Source organism: Pterocles gutturalis, unplaced genomic scaffold (genome assembly GCF_000699245.1).
Source record: "Pterocles gutturalis isolate BGI_N339 unplaced genomic scaffold, ASM69924v1 scaffold39278, whole genome shotgun sequence".
NCBI classification, from domain to species: domain Eukaryota; kingdom Metazoa; phylum Chordata; class Aves; order Pterocliformes; family Pteroclidae; genus Pterocles; species Pterocles gutturalis.
Genome location: NW_010119383.1, coordinates 17,000 through 36,457, shown reverse-complemented (window position 1 = coordinate 36,457; position 19,458 = coordinate 17,000). Strand labels below are relative to the sequence as shown.

Below are 19,458 nucleotides of genomic sequence, written 5' to 3'. Positions count from 1 at the left end.
GACTAGTCCTACAGTGACATTACTTAAATTTTCTTTGGCTTTAACATGCAACTTGGACCAGAGTGAGTTTCCAGCCCTGTGTCCTGCTCTGCCAGAGTCACCGAGCACCAAGCAGAGGTGATTCCATGAAAATGTCAAGTAGGGAAGGGCGGGCAAGCTTTAACTCCCAGCTCTATTTTTATGGGACCCATGCCCAAAATCTGGTTATCTTAAGTGTCATAGGCTGCTAATCAAAGGACACATTTCTCTAGAGTTGCAGCTCAGCTGTGGGTTAGCCGGTTTTTTCAAAAAGAGAAAAGAATCCAAGCAGGCACCCTATTTTCCTGGTAAGAGGCATTTAATGACTTCCAGCTTGGAACCACTTCGCCAATCCCAGGAGGTACTTGTGGCGAAGGGGATGACGAGGCAAGGCTCTTGCATACAAAACTGTAGTTGATTTTAGGGGAACTAATGCTGCTGTGAGCTCATCTGCAGCTGGCTGATGTCAGTAGGATGACGTTGAGTAAAAAGAGTAATTTGTCCCTGTACATGTGGGGGACTGGGCTGGGTACATACCTTTTCTCTCCTTCATATTCAAACTTGATCCTGACATTCCGCTGCTCAAAGAAAAAAACAGAAAATGGTTAGGTCCCAAACAGCATACCGGATTGCCATGCAGATCCAAAGCTGACAGCAGTTCTCAGAGATGCTCCCCCAACTCCAGCGGGCATCTAGTCTATTTAGGGCCAAGCTGTCTGCTGGACTCCCAGACTGTGAGGAAACTCCACACTGCTGACAAATGTGCTTGTCAAAAAATAAGGTCTGTAAACAAGAGGACACTCATCTGTATAACTTAGTTTTAATAAAAAGCATTAATAACAGTGGAAAATTTTGAGTGCTCTGAACTCAGTTGGGAACAAGGCACTGTTATCAAAGGGGCAAGCATGTTAAGTGTCTGATGTCCGTCCATCTTCAGTGCTTCCCATGGTTTTACACCAGTGCTTTTCTGTTGAAAACCCAAAAAGCAAAGCTCTGAGGATGTTTAATAGAACACAGGAATGTTTGGGGCAAAGAAATAGGAAGTAAAAGCAAGCATCCTATAATGGAAGTGGAGAGACAGTCCTGGATTTTGAAAGCCAACAGTGCTGGGGTGAGGGTGGCTGTTACTTTGTTAGGACCCACAAAATGCAAAGTATGTCAGGCATCACTACACGGTACACAGTAAATGCCAACACTGAACTGACCCATTGCTCACCTCAAGAGAAATCATTAAATTTGCCCAAAGAGACAGCGGAGTCACGGGCAGACTGGGCAGACAGCTGTGCAGGGACTAGTAAAAGCCACTTCTCCCATCCTCTATTTGTGCATATTTAGCAGTGACTGAGACCACAAGGAGCCTTTTCATTCACTCAGCTTCTCAGACCAAGCCTGAACCAAGCATCCCACCAGCATCCCTTGGCTCGTGCCAGGACTTTCCAATGGTCTCCAAGGCAGATCAAAACCCTCTTGACTTCCCAGACCAGATTTAGTCACCCAGTTAACCAGGGCTCTGCCCCTGCTAGTGCACACAAGCCTCCTCAAATTGTGGGTTTCTTCCTATGGAGAAAAAAGTGCTCACCACCTCCCTCCAACGTGTGACACCAGGAAGGCTCGATCCCGTGCTGCCCACATCTCACAGGGATAATCCCTGCATGGGTGGGTGACAGCCCTTCCTGAGCAAGGGCCTTATCTCTAGCCCTGGATTGCCAGCACATGAAGGCACACTTTCCATCCTCTCAGAGGCAAAGCAGAGCCACAGCTTTGTCTCTGATGAGGAAAATGAGCTGGACGGGCGTCCTGAGGTTTATTTTTAAACTTACAGCTCCTCAAGTTCTGCAAACACCCACTGAAGTTCAGGAAGTCAAGGCTGGAGATGATTCAGTTGAAAAGCTTAAAAAACTCCAGCAGATTCAGGGTAAACACGTTGGATCATCCAAAACGCATCCTTTTTATCTCTTCTCATGGCATTTTCAGTGTTTCCAGAAAGGCCAGGAAGAACCAGGACCCTGACAGTCACCCAGTGGGGCACTCCAGCAGCATAAGAGGCACTTACATCACCTCAGTGTCTACAGCCAGTTCTCCAGACCCACAATATTTGGACAAACTCCAGGTTTGCTTCTAGAACCAAACTAACTCTACATCAATCCAAAATTCAGAAGGAGAAGAGATGACCATAACTAACCTAGTGTTGAAGGTCCAAATCATTCTAGAGAGACAGGCAAATATGGGTGGGATTGCCACTTTGGATTATGGCTGTTGGAAAAGAAAAAAGATACGGCCTCTTTTATGCCAATTTTTATTTGCATGTGCCTCTCTGAACAGGGCCTGGCTGGTTCATCGCTCCTGGATGCTGGCAGTAAATCAGCTGGTGTGGGTTCACTGCCTGTAACTCTGCAAAGCCCTTCTCTAAAGTAAGAGAAAAAAATCAGAGCAAGGAACTTTCGAGGTTTCTCCTTACAAAGGAGCAGGACGTGTAAGGGGAAAAGCTCACGCAGCTCTGGCCTCGCTGCAGGAAACCTTTCAAAACACAGGTTTCACTTTCAGCACAGATCCAAGCCCTGCACCGAGCTGGGATGGAGCACACGTTGCCTGTTTATGCTGAGCAACACAAATTTCACAGACAAATAAGTTTTGAAAAACAGCTTGTGGCTGGAAAATGTCAAAACACTCATATAAAGCTCCAGAGAGAGAAAGGAGAAAAAAAAACCAAAAAAAACCAACCAACCCAGCCACGACCCTGCTGCATCCTTTTCTTCTACATCAACAACAGGGCTGATGTGCTGTGGCCCAAAGCCAGCAGAAGGAAGCCAGCTGCCCCACACTGCTTCGCTCTACTTCTGAGCAGAGCAACACATCGGCTGCAACAGGGGAATGAAAACCCACTTCATTTGTTAATTAGACTACTATTTATTCTTTTTTGCTGATATAAAACCCACTACCTTTTGCTTCCCTCAAAGAAACAAAGAGCTTAAACTCATAAGCATTTGAAAGAGGGAGAAATATATATACACATAGTCTAAGAACTTGGTTACAGTTTTATTTTGCAAACTTCCCTTGACTTGCTCATGTTTTTGACCCACAGCTAAAGCTGAATTCATCACTGCTATCATGAACAAATTCTTTTTTCCTTTAAAAAAAAAAAAAAAAAAGGGCAGTGCCCAAAGCACTAGGAAATCCCAGGGGGATGCAAAGCACTTCCTAAATGCTGGAGCAGGCTGTGATTTTTTACACCCATGGAAATCTGGTTTGGAGCAACTGGTTTGAGATTACACAGGGAGTCTGGGGCACTGCCAAGTGCTGGAGCAAAATCTTATGTGAGTCTGCACCCAGCGTCTCAAACACACGATCGTGAGGAAGGCAGCATCAGCATCTTCTCCATAAGGACCTCAACACACGTGAAAATGGGAGAAGGAAGGTCGTGGAAGAGGTGCAGGTGGTGGAGGCTGCTGGGTCCTACTCACTTTTGCAATTTTGTGAGGGATGGAGACAACAGTGACTCCTCCTTGCACAATCCAAGTCGTGCTATTTACCTTCCTTGCCCTCAGATGTCACATGAGGTTAATGGCAGCCTTGTTCTCCCCACAATCAAGAAGTCATTAGTTGGTGTAGGAGAATGAGCAGACACATCCAAGAAGGGTGTGTGTTAAATGCGGTCAAAGAGAGGGGTAAGGCCATGCCACAAGGCACCAGCTTTCAAAACTGACTCTGGCAGAGGGTTTCATTGATGGTTTCATGGAGCACTGTGAAAGCTGAGGCAGGTAATGGAGCAAGCAGGGGAAACTGAGGCACGAAGACATGAGGTGGTTTGGCTAAGAGTGTGAAGAAAAAGCCCAACCTAGAAAAGAAAAGGCTCCAGCGAGACCTTATTGAAGCCTTTCAATATATAAAAGGAGCTTTATAAGACAGAGAGAGACTTTTTACCAGGAAAGGACAAAGGGCAACAGTTTTAAACTGCAAGAGGCTAGACGTAGGCTGGATATAAGGAAGAAATTTTTTATGATGAGGGTGGTGAGGCAGTGGCCCAGGTTGCCCAGAGAAGGTTTGGATGGCCCATCCCTGGAGGGGTTCAAGGCCAGGCTGGATGAGGCTTTGAGCAACCTGGGCTAGTGGGAGGTGTCCCTGCCCATGGCAGGGGGTTGGACTAGATGATCTTTAAAGGTCCTTCCAACCCAAACCATTCTGTGATTTAATGATTCATTCTATGAAGCAGAAGAATGGCAGAGCCAAGCACAAAATTTAGATGTTTCATCTCCTGGGTTGTATGTGCTGAGCAACTTTCCCCTCTCCACGTGCATTTCCGTACAACATGGGGCACGGAGGAGCCCACGTCTCGGCTGGCGCCTGTAGACCCTGCTGCGACACAAACAAAACAAGCGACAATCCTGACAGGAAATACCACAGTAATTCCCTTCACTTCTGGAATAATTCCTTCTCCAAGATACTTGGACCGGCACTTCCTCTAGCCCTGCTAACAAATGGTATTTTACTCTTCTTGCCATCCGCCTCCAAAAGGGAAAAGCAAAGCCACTGCAGTGGCCACAAACCCATCACCATCTTTCCAGGCTTTCCTTGAGGTATTTTTAGCTCCTTCCTCAAAACTTCTAATTTCATGAAAAGACCACAACTGCCAAGCTTTAGAGGAAGTGCTGAAGGAACCTGGGGGGGGGAAAGGGAACAACTGCTTCTGCCCACGAGGTGCTCGGCTGGGGACCATGCACCCCATCGGGCTCGGCCAAGCTCAGCCCCCGGAGCTGGCACAACCAGCCCTGCATGCTGGTTTAGATTAAGGAAAACGTTAGAAAAAAAAATGGAAAAAGTGTATCCAAACGAGGTGAATCATGATCTTATACAGAGATCCCTGAAGAGCTGACTGCTGTTTGTAATAAAAGCACACACGGAGAGCAGGAAAACACGCGGTTAGGCCTAAAATGGAAGCAGCTTTGGAGGAACAGAAGGTGCTGAGCACCCTCAGCTGCTGAACACCCTGAGGGTCGATCAGATGAGAGCATGGGACCAAGCTGAGCAATGCCGTGACCATGGAGAAGGGTGTCTGATGGCCCCGGGACACCCTCGCTGCATCTCCTCGATGCCACCGACTGCAGGCAGGGACCCACCAGAGGAGACAGCCCAGCACCTCCACGTCTGTCTGTGTGCTAGCGTGGCACTGAGAGCCAAAACACCTAAAACTGTCACACCGCAAAATCCAGACAAGAACCAAGCTCAAAGACTCCCCACATCATGTCCTCTCCTCCTCCCAAACTCAGCTGCCATCAGAAACAGCGTTGTGGTCGGATCCCATCTCTGTGGCTTGCTTTTAAACCTGCTCTTGTCAAACCCAACCAGAGGGCAGCTTTGCCTACGCTGAGACATCACGGGGACAGGAGCCTTTGGATCGCTCTTTCCACCCACATCCATGGTTGCCTCACAAACCACTTGGGACAAAGCCTCCGACATCAGCATTAACCCTTCTGAGGTCAAGAAAGGCAGGAAAATCACTGCAAGGTACCTCCTCTTCCCTTCAGCACTGCACCAAAAGAGGCTCATTCCAGCTTTGGTCTTACCCACCCATGAGACCTTGGACACTCACTTTGCCTCAGTTTTCCCCCTGGGTAAAATAGGGACAATGAAGGAGACCCACTTCTGCATGCCAGAGGGTAAGCAGAGGCATTATTTTCACTTCTCTTATTTTCTGCTTGTTGGATTAGGAAACAATGAGAAAACCCCTCTGAGCATTAGCGCTCTAGTTACTCCTTTGTACAAAGCCACAAAGCGGTGGGTTTTCTCCTCAACTTCTGGCTTCAGCCAAGAGAAATCAGCACCGCAGGGCCAGGCTGAGGGGACTTCTCCACCTCCCCGACATACACGTCGTTTGCATTAGTCCTGTGCTCGCCCCTGCTTCTAGCAACAGGACGTTCGTTACAAGCCAGACAGCTGGAGAGCTTCCCTAAACCGCAATAGGAGATGACTAATCCGCGTCATTAGGAATTATCTGCACAGAACCCCCACGCGTTTCGGGTTATTCAGCAATCAAACAGAAAGGGGTTTGTCTGGGGTTGCCCTCTTCTCCCTTCAGGGAGGTGGAAGCTACAAGAAATCCTGGTGCCCCTGGATCCTTACAGCTCTGAAAAAGCAAGCCCAGCATGTGAGCAGCTCAGAGGCCAGTGGAAAGATGATGTCTAGAGGGTTCACTGCTCCCTGTTATAGATATTTTGGGTTTATACAGCAGCAGAAATCACAGGCTTCAAAACGTTTATCCAAAACCACCTACCCAGTAGGGAACAAACTTTTTTCCAGTTGCATTTCTCCTTGGTATTACCCTCTTAACACCCAAGTCAGCTCCACAGACAGATAAGGGAAAGCCCCAAATCCTTGGGACTCCACTGCCTTTGCCACCTCCAGCAAAGGCTGTCCCAGCGGGTGCTGCTCCCCTCTCGGTCCCTTGCTTCTAACCCCCAGGTGGGGCAAGCCCTGCAGACCTCCCATCTTTAAGGTGATATTTATGGACCCCCATCATACTCCCCAACAGTAAAACAGAGGTGATAAAGACACACTCTTTTCAGTCTGCTTGAAGACCTACAGAGAGCTCTAGAACATGAGCTGTATTTTGTTCTAGTTATGAGCAAGCCTTGTTCTGCATCTGACTTGCCAAAGAGAGTCCAGAGGTAATTTACTAAAAGAACAACTTTTAGGTCAGTCTGACATTTGTTGTTCATGGGAAAACGTTCCTCACAAATATTGGACTTTATTGCTGTGGGAGAACTTGTAATCAAAATGAACGTGTCAGAGGAATTGCTAGCTGTCATCAGCTGTGATAGAGGCCCAGGCCAGTGCCTCCTCATTAGACCAAAGCTCAGCACTGACAACCAGCTTCATGCTGTGAGTTGCCAAGCGCTATTTATATACATAAATGGATGGCGACATAAAGAGACAGATGAAAAATAAATGTTAATATAATTGTTCCTTTTTCCTCCATGCTTTTCTTTGGGATTTCTAATTCTTTCTGGTTTCCCTTCTTATCCCACTCATCTTTCTCCTTAGTGATTACCATTCAGATCTTTATTCTGACATTTCTTCCTTCTCCTCTTCAGAGCCCCTGCTATAAATGAACGCCCTTGCCTCTTCAGTCCAGGAGACTGCCTGAAAGGACTCCTTCTAGCCACGCCAGAGGATGCACGAGGAATAATGGAGGAATAATAGTGCAGATGATGCACTAGGAATAATGTCAGGATGATCCCTCTGTTCCTAGGGAACTGCTCCCTTTCACAGATTGTGACTCGCATGCAGAAGGAGAAGGGTGTCCATCTCCATCCCTCTACACCGTTTTCTCACAAGGCAGGAAGGCAGCGTAACATAGGGGCTGACACACCTGACCAGGACCCAGGAGATTCAAGCTCATCCATCACATCTACTGCCAGCTGCATGGGCAATCTAAGGGAGGAAACTCATCCACACCATGTATCAAGTGTTGGTGTCCTCATTTCCAGCTTGTTCTACCATGAGAGGCAGTAGACCTCACCTTGAGTGCTCTCTGCAGTTTTAGCCCCACAATTTAAGAAGGATGTGAAGGTCCTTGAATGCATCCAGAGGAGGGCAACAAAGCTGGTGAAAGGCTGGCAGGAATGTCCTGTGAGGAGCGTCTGAGGACTTTGGGCTTGTCTAGTTTGGAGAAAAGGGGGCTGAGGGGCGACCGCATTGCTCTCTGCAGCTTCCGGAGGAGGGGATGTCAAGAATGAGGTGCTGAGCTCTTCTCCTGGTACCCAGTGACAGGACACGTGGGAATGGTTCAAAGCTGCACCAGGGGAGGTTTAGACTGGACATCAGGAAGCATGTCTTTACCGAGAGGGTGGTCAAACATTGGAACAGTCTTCCTAGAGAGGTGGTGGATGCCCCAAGCCTGTCAGTGTTTAAGAGGCATTTGGACAATGCCCTTAACAACATGCTTCAGCCTGGTCAGCTCTGAAATGCCCAGGCAGTTGGACTAGATGATCACTGTACGTCCTTTCCAACTGAAATAGTCTGGTCTAGTCTAGTCTATTCTATCCAGAAACTCAGCCTTAGTCCTGAACTCATTTGTAAGGAAAGCAAACTAAAAAAAGAAAGATTTTTAGCCAATTTGCCAAAGGGTAAGTTCATTTCATAAAATGATCTGAAGCAAAACTGTCAATACTTTCGGGAAGAAATGTTGTGTAGCACACACCACCACAGACTACTTTCTTGTGTGGCCCAGTCCTACCAGGAATAGTGTCTGGCAGGCTCCAAATTTCAACTTCTGTCAAGAGAGCACTGAGGAACCCCTCCAGGAGACAGGGATGATATAACACTTTGGTTTTGTTTCTCTGTGGACCAAAAAAACTGCTGCAAGCCACAAAGGGACAGGCTAGTTAGTCAACACATTCTTGTTTAAAGTGTTTTTCAGTGGGAATTTGGAACACTGACTAAAGGATTCCCATGCCTCAGAAAAGCATTCTTTTGCAGAAAAAAAAAAAATATATTTTTTTAAATCTAACAACTGAATATCCAGACCCAAGTATTTCAATGTGAGCATGTTGCTGCAGGGCCTCATAACAGACACCTACAATGAAATTCCCAAGAGGAAAATTTAGCATCTAAATGCCCCAATGCCTCACTCTCCCCCTCCAAGAAGGGAGACTGTGCAGTACATCCTTCAGCCCAAACAGCCAACCTGATCATGGAGGGGGGAGGGGAAGAAAAGGGAACACCAAGTACCACAGGAACAACAAATCACAGGCGTAACAACAGCATTTCCAAACTAATTTTTCCCATCCCAATCAATTTCTGTGCTAAAAAACAAGAAAAAAAACTAAAAGTGACCCAAACATGTCGATTAAAAGTTTCTGAGCTGCAAACATGAACCAAGTGTTCACTAAATCCACCTACTTTGGCCACTCCCCACCTCGCAGACTAGACTCCCGTCATCCCATGAGCCAAACTTGTTCCAGCTAGTCCAATTTAGTGAAGCAACAATTTAACGTCCTCCAACGCCCTTCATCTCGTGGGGCCTGTTGGTCTGAATCCTTAGTCCCGGATGCATGAGGAGAGCACGATTCTGACTATTTGTGCCTCCTCCATCAGAGAGCTATGAGTAACTAGGAGCAGGCAGTTACGGCTGGTACGCTTATGGATAAAAAGAAAAATCGTAAAGGAGGCAATGTTTTCCCAACCATCAGTGTTGTAACCAGGAAGAACAGTTTGATTCCTACTATAATAAAATTATAGCCAAGAATTCTAAAGCTAATATTGGAGCACAACGTAACTCTATTGGTGATTTATAAATGAAGATACAGAGTGGAATGGGCTGTGGATACAAATTTGATTGAAAGACTTCAATTTTATGAAACTTCTGTAGATAAGAATTCAGCCAACAAAAATACTATTTTCCTTATTCTCAACTAAATATCTGGTTAACTGTGTACCTGCAGCATTTACAGAAACAGTTTTCAAAAACGACAGCAGGGATTTTCTCCCATTGTGAGATATGTTATTTAAGAGGAGACTAAAACACTTTGCTATCCTGAAAGCATCCCAAGATGGCTTGGTACAGTCCCCACCCATCAACTTGCAGAAAGTGCTGCCCTTGGAGCCATCCAAAGCTACGCTGGATTGTCTGCTTTGCCTGCAGCTGCAGAGAGCCAGCTCTGAACTTCTCTGGTCAGTTTTGTAAACATCTTGGACTTATTTCAGCAAGAGCTGAACACAAATCCAGTGATTCAACTTGGACAGCTGCTACCGCCAGGACACCCTTTAAAACAGACATGCTACGTGCGCACGTGTTTTCGTCTACATGTGTCTAGGAAGTCTAGAGGGACTGGGGAAAGGATTTTTCCCCTCTGGATTCAGAGTTCCTTCTTAGTAGCACAATTGCCATTAAAATATGCATGACGACAGTAAATGACAATTTGTTTTCTTCCTTGCTAAGCATTCAGCAATTGCAAAATTGATTTCAAGTTTATTCTAAGCCATAGCACAAGAAGTGGAATTCCAAGTGGATTTGTTCACATGCTTCTCCAGCAGCTTCCTGGTCCTCTTAATTATTTTCCCCTTCTTATTTTCTTGCTATTTTAACAACTGAATTCTTTCTTCACAATTTTCATGTTTGCATAATATTTGTTCCATACACAAACAGGCTATTAAATCCACTTTAGCTATTATATCAGTGTCAGCAAATAATTTCTGACATTGCCCTAGGGACAATGTTTTTGCTCATCAAATCAACCCTGAATGTGCAACAGGGACAAAATGTTTGGTTTTAGGAGCATAAACACTAGTAATTAATATTTAAACACTTTATATAAGAATGACATTATTCCTCCCAGAAGAGCCTGGGTGTCTTCAGCTCAAAATTGGCAGTCTGTCTTTCAAATATCTTAAGTAAAATGTGCACATGATAAATATTGTATTTCATCAACGCTGTCAATCGAAAACATTTTACTAATCCAAATCTTAAAGCTGCATAGCCTGTAACGTGTTCTACTACTTTCAGAGCTAAGCAAGAGAAAGAAGTGCCGTGGGGTGGGATTTGAGATTTGAAACCAGTTTTCATGGAATCACAGAATGGTTTGGGTTGGAAGGGACCTTAAAGACCATCGAGTTCCAACCCCCTGCCATGGGCAGGGACACCTCCCACTAGCCCAGGTTGCTCAAAGCCTCATCCAGCCTAGCCTTGAACCCCTCCAGCGATGGGGCATCCACATGCCCACCTCTTCGGTCTACTGCAGTTTGGGGTGGACTCAAGCAATGCCTTACCTGTTTGCTGCAGTGGACACTGTTTTTATTCCTGTTGTTGTCCAGCAGCCCCCCACATTTGCCCAACGCTGCCAAGTCCTTCATAATAGAGTTCAGAGCTTCTTCTTCATCTGTAAAAGAAGGAGAGAGAACTGAAGTGTGGAATGCAACCTCACCCCTGGAAGCACTGAGTAAAACTATGGCATTGCAAATACAATCTTTCAACCCAAATGGGTCAAAAGACTCCTATTAAGAGAGGCATTCAAAGACTACACCACAGTCCCTCCAAGCCCATCGTGTCTTGGAAATACAGGTTTCTTCATCACAGGTGAGATAGGTCCCCAGAAAAGCCAGTGGCTGAGTGTAGGTGGCCACTGCTCCTCCAGCTCATAGCCCATGTCTGCTGCCCACGGAGCCCTTTGGAGAGGGACCCATATGGTAGACATACTGTCCAGGGGCGGTGGATCTAGTTTGTGAAATGCAAGACGATGGTCCATACAAGAGAAACCTTTCCAGACCCAGAAAGCTCACACAGCAGGTGGAGTACAACCCAGCTTTTCATCTCCTTCCCTCCCTCTTCATTAAAGACTCTCAGGAGCCACAACTGATTTTCAATACTAGAGCCAGTGAGAAACCAGAGGAGAGGGCAACAAACTCACTAGAAGAGACAACAAACTCGACTATCCAGGATGGAAGAGAGACACACTGAGAGCATCTGTGTAAAACCCAGTGTTTCCAGGGACAGAGCCATCCCTGCTCCAAGCCAGTCTGCAGATTTAACTAAAAGTCTGCAAAGATTTGAAAGATGTCAAAAAAAAAAAAAAAAAAAGAAATCACATGGGACTGGACCCAAAGACTGAGGTTCTTTCCCCAGGGACGTATATGCCTTGGATACTCATGCTCAGACAGAGCATCACCTCCTCTTTTCCTGCTTCTCCTGCTGGGTTGTATCAGGACTGAAGCTGTGACAAAAGTAAAAGGTGTGAGAAAAAGACTTCTCATGCATGCTGCACACCCAGAGCCATCTCATTAAAGAAATAAAGGGAAAAATGGGGGGAAATGTTTAAAATCCAGTGTCACTTTTATTTTAGAACTCAGAAATGAGCTCTACATATAATACATGAGGCATTAGGAAAATGCCTACATCTTCCATTTTCCTGTAGGCAATGTGTGTATACACATTAAGAATATAATATATATAATAGTATAATGTAAATATATATTTACGTATCAACATTAAATATATAATTTAAAAATATTAAAATTTATAACAACACACATTGAAGTGTAATTCCGCTCCTCTTCCACATTTCCCCACCCACTAAAAACACAGGTATGTTTTTCTAGAGGGGTGGCAGGGAGAGGAACCTGAAATGCTACAAGAAAACACTCAAGAAAAAGATAACGTTCAGTTCTAGTTCAGGAAAACAACAAAAGAACTATAATGTTCCCATAGTTTGGGTTTTGGTGATTTGTTTTGTTTTTTTGTTAAAAGGGACCTCTGGGGACAAGCACAGTTTTCCAGACAGATTTTGTAGTAGGAAAAAAAACAACACAAAAAACGAAGAAAAAAGCCCCTTTTTTTTTTTTGTGGAAGGGGAAGGGAAAGGGGGGAGGAACAAGTTAAAAAAAAAACCCACAAAAACAAAAACCCCACACACCACCCTCCAGGAATTTTCCACCAAAGCTATAATCTCTAAAACACCCCTCACCCCCTTCTTTTTTTCCAACCCGAGTGACAACAAAATTTTCCTGAACTCGCTGACACAAAACGCAGCAGTGGCAGAGCTGGGCTTTTGCTTGCAAAACCACCCGATTCACCATGACTCTCCCATCTCCAAACCTCCTTGGACACACCTGGCACCATCTGCAAAGAGATGCATCTCTGCTTAACCCACCAGTGCCCTGTGAGGATATTCCAGGACTTACAAGAGTCCGCACTGCCTGTCCCAAGGAGGGACAGCAGGGTTTGCTGGAGGTCAATAGTAGTAAAATATAATAATAAACCAACAAACCGGGACAGAGTAACTTCGAAGTTTCGTGGAGTGACTGTGAGCTGCTCCCACAGTTCCTCCCAGGAGAAAGACCTGGCCCAAGCCCCCCACAAACCACATCCCAGAAAGCTCCTACCACATCCCACAGGTACCCATGAGGATTAACCATGCAGCCGAGAGGAAGAGCATGAACCACATTTTTACTAGGATGTCTGACAAAGCACATGGCATCACTGAAGACATCATCTTTGAGCTGAAGTGGATCCTATCACTATTACCACTAGAGACGTGCATTTATGGTCACTGCTTCAGTGTTCTTCCTGTGGGTAAGTTATGGACAGGGGTCACAAGGGACTGCAGCGTAGTTTCACTAGAAGGAAGCTGTAAGTGAGCAGCCCTGCAAAACTCAGAGAGCCTGTGACTGGCAATCACCTCTGCAGGGTGCACAGAAAACCTGGATGTCCTCACTGCTCATCCCACCACATGAGGCTTATGCTGGCCACCAAGTCAGCGTATTCAAACTAACTCATGACAAGTTGTTTACTGATTGAGAAAGCAAGGAAGGTCAATTTTCCATGGACTTCTGTCTTCTCATTAAACACCAAGAGGTTACCAATGGGCAGGAAAGGTTGGGTTTGTATTACATTGCCCTCAAAGCAATAACAGAGTCTTTCCCTTCTACCTACCCATCAGTTTTGTCAAAACTTTCTGCAACTCAGTCTTCTGAGTCTAGCAAATATAGGTTTAAATATTCCTTGTGCTGCAACCCCACCTGCATGATTATGGAAGTCACATTTCCCTAGAAAGTCAGGCTACACATCTCTGTCAGAAGCATCCTTTTGCATTTCTCCCAACATAGCAAAGCAAGAAGCATCCACTCATTTTCAGGAACTGCTTACATTTAGCCTATTTTCAGAAATACCCAACCATCGACTTAATCAGTGGTATAAAAGTGGGTCCTAGCTGTCCTGAATCAGGTATTAGAAGAAAAAAAAAGAAGGAACGAGAAGATATTCCCAATATTTAGGCTGTCGGCTCAGCATCTTTGTTCCTCCATCTACTAAAAAGCCTATGCCAAAGAGCATTCTGAAGAGCATTTGAGAATTTTTTATTATAAAACATGGGTGTTACTTGTCAGGAACCCAAAATACTCATCCAGGCCATCACTGCTACAAAAAAAAGACAAGAAAACTTCTTCCTACACGAATAGGAAAGGTTGCTTTCTGCTACTGGAGCGTGAAAGAACACAACTTAAGCACGAACAGTAACACGTTATTTCCTTGAAGTAACGCATTTCTATGTGCTTAAGTAGCTTTTTAACTACTTTAATGCACTTTTAACAGTGTGTTTTTAGACCAAGAGAACAGTAGTTTCAGAGGGACTATGACCAAACCCTCAACTGTTCAAAACAAAGCAAAAGAAAAAAAAACCCACACCATGCTCTGAAGAAAGTTCAGAGCAGGAGCATAATTTGCATCATCGGTTGCAACACTGACACTTCCCAGTCCTCTCCATGACAGCTCTGCACAGGAACCGATGCTCTCCAGACTAAGCCTCTTGCCCATCCTAATTACTGCTCTTGGGGTCTCCAAGCTGACTCCCAAGGAGGGTGGAGAACTTTGTTCCATGGAAACAAGCAGCCAGCTCAGCCAGTTCAGTCACAATTCAAACAAGCACTGAAACTTACTTGGATAATTAAATCCAAATGCCACTCCCAAGCCTCTCCAGCGAAAGGGGCGTCACAGGCTGCTCGCACTCCGTTTGGCTTGGTTTGAGCGAGAAGGTGCAGAGTGGATGGCTCTCCCCAGGGGAAAATGCCAGGGAATCGACAGGAATCCCATGCCCAAGGGATATGCAAGATGAGGTTCTCCTGATTGAGCACTGGCAGGAACCAAGTATGCTTCAGCCTTGAGACCACACAGCAAACATCTTCCCAGGCTTTGCCGCGATTCCAGAACAAAACAGCTGCAAGTTGCACAACACCAGTGAAGTATCCACAGAGCTCAGATGGACTTGGAGACTCATGGAAACCACTGACTTTGTGCAGTGTGAGCAGGTTCTTGCTCCTGAACAACCTTCTGGCCCAGCTTCACTCTTGCACTATTTTGTACAAACTCACTTCAGGTATTGTAGGCTGACAGGATGAATCGTACAACAAAGCCTGCTCCCTCCCCAGCACTACATGTAAACAGGAATATTTCTACCATGGAAGGCCAGGACAAATAAAAGCTGATTGTACAGACAGCAAAAACGAAATGTAAGAATGAATTGTGTTTAGCATTGGCCGTTTGTCCCCTGTGTCTCTTCTTCCACCCTCAGCTCACTCTTTATTTTCAGCTATTTCCCTTAGTAGGAAACTCATTTATTTCTTCCCTCCCCACCAACACCCCAATTTTGTGCTTTTTTAAGGCAGCTTCCTATGACAAAGCTCATTTGATCATGCTCCCAGCCCATCCAACCAAGGACCACTTCCAACCAAACATAATAGAGGTCTCAAAGATACTCATTTCCCAAAGGTTTGGGGATTAGGGAAATATCCATAGTCACATAGAGGAGAGGAACACACAGAAGAGGTAAACCAAGAGCCCTCCTAGGAAGCAATGACCAGTGGAGCAACAGTGGACATGGGAAGGTTGTTTTTATCCTTTAATAAAAGTCCACTGATCCATTTTGTCAGGATCTTATAAAAAACAGAATACCTTCTTCTCTCATCAACTTTTCAGTTCTGTAAGATGTTAAGAGTCACAGGTCCCAGGCACTACCAATGTGAATCCAGGGCATTCAGCACTTAGCAAAAAATTAAGTATAAAGTGAAATCAAAAAGCCACAAGATGACACATGTCTCTGCCCTTCAGATACACATTTCCAGCACTTCTACATGGCTTCAGTTCCAGCATGTGTGTGGGAGAGAGGAACCTGGAGTTTCACTCTTAGTACAGCAGGCTCACTGCTGAACAAGGAGGGGGAAAAAAAAAAAAAAAAAAAAAAAAGCAAGGAAGAAATAGCGAGCCTGAAGGTCAACACGGACCACCCAAAACAATTCAGCAGTCAGAAGAGAAAGCAAATGAAGAAGGGACAAAGGAATAATTTAGCTGTGTTCAGATGGTCTAGACAGTGCTGTTATTGTTGGCTTCGCTAATAGGTCATTACTAAGAGGCAGCTTACGGTAGTTCCATGAAGCTGCTTCCATCAACACTGCAAAAAAAAGGACCAGCTGGATGAAGCACACAGAAAAGCCTGAAGAAGTAAAACAGAGCTTTGTAAAACACAGCAAGTTCTGATTTTGGCCTCTCTCACACATCAGCCAGAGCTGGAGCTGGGAAAAGTCAGGGAAAAATCCTCGGTATTGAAGAAGAGAAGAATATTGTCCTTTGAGTCATGAATGAGCAAGGCTGGAGCGTGTGGCTAAGGGGCTGCATGTTGTCCTACACACTTCCGCTTGAATCCAACATAAAACCACAGACGTGACCGCTTGTGGTCACTAAAGATCCCATTGTGCTTTTCGCAACTGTCATGTTGATAGCCCGGTTCAGCCGTTGTGCCTGTGTAAATTCCAGCAGCAGGCTCTGTCGCTAGCATCCACCTCTCTGGAAGGTGATGCAACCGCTGGGGATATCCCCAGGCAAAGGGAAGAGTTCTGTGAAGGCTCAGAGGGGATGAGAAGAGGATGAGAAACCTCACAGAAACACTGTCACCTTCAGTAAAAGCCCTTTCAAAAGGCAAGGCTTTGAACAAAAGTGTGAAAAATGCTGAAATGTAACAAAACATAGTGTAAAAAAAATACAGAACCACATGACTATGACACTGACAGTCTTAACTTCGGCCTGCAAAGGACATCAGCCTTTCATTTTCTGTGGTTTTGGAACACATACATTTATTTGATTAACTGGTATAACTGGTATACGACATTTATCATTTCTAAAAAGAACCTCAACTGAAAGCCAAGACTCACAACCTCAGCATCACTCAGTACCTGTAAAGGGCAGCCTCTGTCCTGATGGACTGTCAGGTGCAAAGAGAGATGAGCTGTTATGTTTCATTTTATGGACAGGAATCTGAGACAGAGAAAAGTCTTGCCCAAGACTACACAAGCCTGCAGCCAGAGATAAATACATTAACAAAGCTTAAATTCAGAAAGGACTTAACTCGATCTAGCCTTCCTGGCTGTATACAAAGGCCACAGAAATTCATTTAGCAGCCTCTGCATCATGATCTTGACCTGGAACCATGCAGAACAGCCTCTTTCAGAAAGGGCTATCCAGAAAGTCTCACTCTCAGCTCATGCACTTATTCCAACAACCTCACTGTAACAAATATCTCTCTAAATTCCAGTTTGAGTATAGCTCACTTCATAACTCTACTCATTAGGTCTTGACATCCCTATATCTTGGAGACACCTCTATTAACACAATCCCACACCCCCTTCTTCTGCAGGTATTCACAGACTGCGTTCTCATCCTCTTTTAACTCTTCTTCATTTAACTAAATGGAAACACATAGCTTCTTGCATTAGATTAACCCTTAATCCATTCCCACAGCTCTTTCTTTTTCTTTATGAAGAGCAGAGCAAAGATCAAAGTAGCATATAATGTTCAATGACCACAACACCTTTTCATTTCTATTAGCAGTGTGAATATGGGGGAACAGCAAGCTTGGCCCTCACTTTACAGCGAAAGTTCATGTCTACTGGACCAACAGCAACTTGGACTGCCCACTACCTTTGTTAGAAAGTCAATGTCATATCAGTCCTGGGTTTGCTCCCCTGGTCCAGAGAACTAGAAAACACTTATCTATGTGAAAGCAGGTGTCAAAGAAATTGCTTGTGAAGACAAATGCTGCCATTTCTGGAAAAGCTAGAGGGAAAAAAAGCTTAAGGGTCTGTTCCAACCTAAATGGTTCTATGATTCTAAATAGCAGAAGGCATCAGTTAGTAAGTAAACAGTGTCACAGTGACTGTCCCTGTCAATACTAGGAAACAGACCAGCGAGTTAGAAGCTCAAGTGCCTCACTTGGACCATAACAAAAGCCCCTAAGCAAGCAAGGAAGGGACCCCAGACACTCTCCCAGGCAGCTACAAATGCTGTTTTGTAACTTAGCCCCCTTAGAAGGGCTGTCTGTGAATGGCCTGTGGCAAAACAAGATTGCTGCAGGCATCCATCTAGTGACAGAGATGCAGAGAAAGCTCCATGTAAATTAAACCCACGTGCACAAATGACTTTGCAACCGTCTGGAGCAGTGGTCAGTATCTGATAAAGAGAAAAATTATCCAGTTAAGTCTCCCCCAGTCCAGATTACTGTGCACTGTAGCAGACACACCAGTGGAGCGCGTTCCCTTTGCAAGTCAGCAAAGGCTTGCCGGCAGCTGGATCCTGCTGTTGTTCACCCTCCTGCAACCCCACCCAAGGGATGGCAAGGTCACCCCTGTGTACGACTGGAGGGCAGGGCACAGCTCAGCAGGTCGAGCAGAGCAATTATACATGAGGAAGTGAGGAAAGACCCTCCTGATATGCAGGATTTCTTGGCAGGAGATTGCTCACTGACGTGTTATGCTTGGGACACACAAACTCACGTAGATAAGTAATGCTGTGAGGTGCTGGGGTTTCCTGAAAGCACGTTTCTCCTTATCAAGGAATTATGACACTAAAGGGTGCACCACCCAATAGGTATAGGAGATTATTAATACTTTATCTGACAAATCAATGGTGAAGGTTTGCTCTCCATAAATGACACTGGTTTGGATTTTGAATTTTGCTTTTAGAGCACAACCAGTAACTGCTTTGTGAAAAGAAACAACACCAAACCCATCAGAGGCTTTTGACAGCTACAGAGGTCCATTACGCCAAATGATAAACATTTGTAGTTTTAGGGTACAGTTATCCTATCTCACAGACCCTTTTCTCAGGGGTAAAGCTCATTTTGAGAGTTCCTGCCTCCTATTCCCTCCCTCCCCCATGCTGTGCCTGAGGTGACCCATACAACTATTGGTAAAATTGCACTTTCAACAGATCAGAGAACCTGTTTAGATCAGAGCCAACCCTTCCCTTTACAGCCTCTTGCAAAAGGGGACAGAAATTACTGCTCAGGAATGGGCTTGGGGGGAAGGCAAGAATCTGTTTTTAAAAAAAGCTAAACCAGTTATTTTTAAAATTATAATTAATAAAACTGTATATCACATATATAAATAATTCTGATCACCACAATGGACAGGACCCAACCAATCCCCAAAATACTCCTGGACACAAATAAGAAAACACCTCCAATGTAACATCAAGTGACTGGGCTCTTAACATGTCTATAGGAGCACTGAAAAAACAGCAAAAGATAATAAAATGTCAAATAAATGAGAATGTTCTGTCATAACGTATTTGAGATCCAGGGTGTGAGACAATGAAGAACTTCAGCTGCCCCCTGAATTTCCCCAGGGAAAACCAAAAGCTAAGGTAACGCTACTGGGACTGCACCTCACTTTAGGAAAAGAGAGAGCGATACCCTTAAAACACTGATTGATCAGTACCTTGCAAACACCAAAACCTGGCAAGGGCATTGAACAGCAAGTTTTAGCACTTAGGTAAAAGTTTCAGTGGCTAAGCCACAAATCATACAAGAAATTTCTCTTGGCGAACGCGAAGGGCTGTGGCACAATACCAATATAGCCTCGTTCCAGAGATTTACCAGAGACTTTTGCAATGGAAAAGGGCTCAGG

General features: G+C 45.0%; 1 protein-coding gene across 1 annotated transcript in view; it reads right to left on the bottom strand.

The window, feature by feature from the left end:
• LOC104464009 (mitogen-activated protein kinase kinase kinase 3-like) overlaps positions 1-10,892 on the bottom strand; it is a gene marked incomplete at both ends in the record, with an annotated part of 36,429 nt that extends 25,537 nt beyond the window's left edge. Inside the window, 2 exons of the mRNA XM_010076558.1 lie at positions 556-596; positions 10,783-10,892. Coding sequence (XP_010074860.1) covers positions 556-596; positions 10,783-10,892 — 151 coding nt within the window. The remainder of the gene's footprint in view (positions 1-555; positions 597-10,782) is intronic.
• Positions 10,893-19,458: the final 8,566 nt, after the last annotated feature.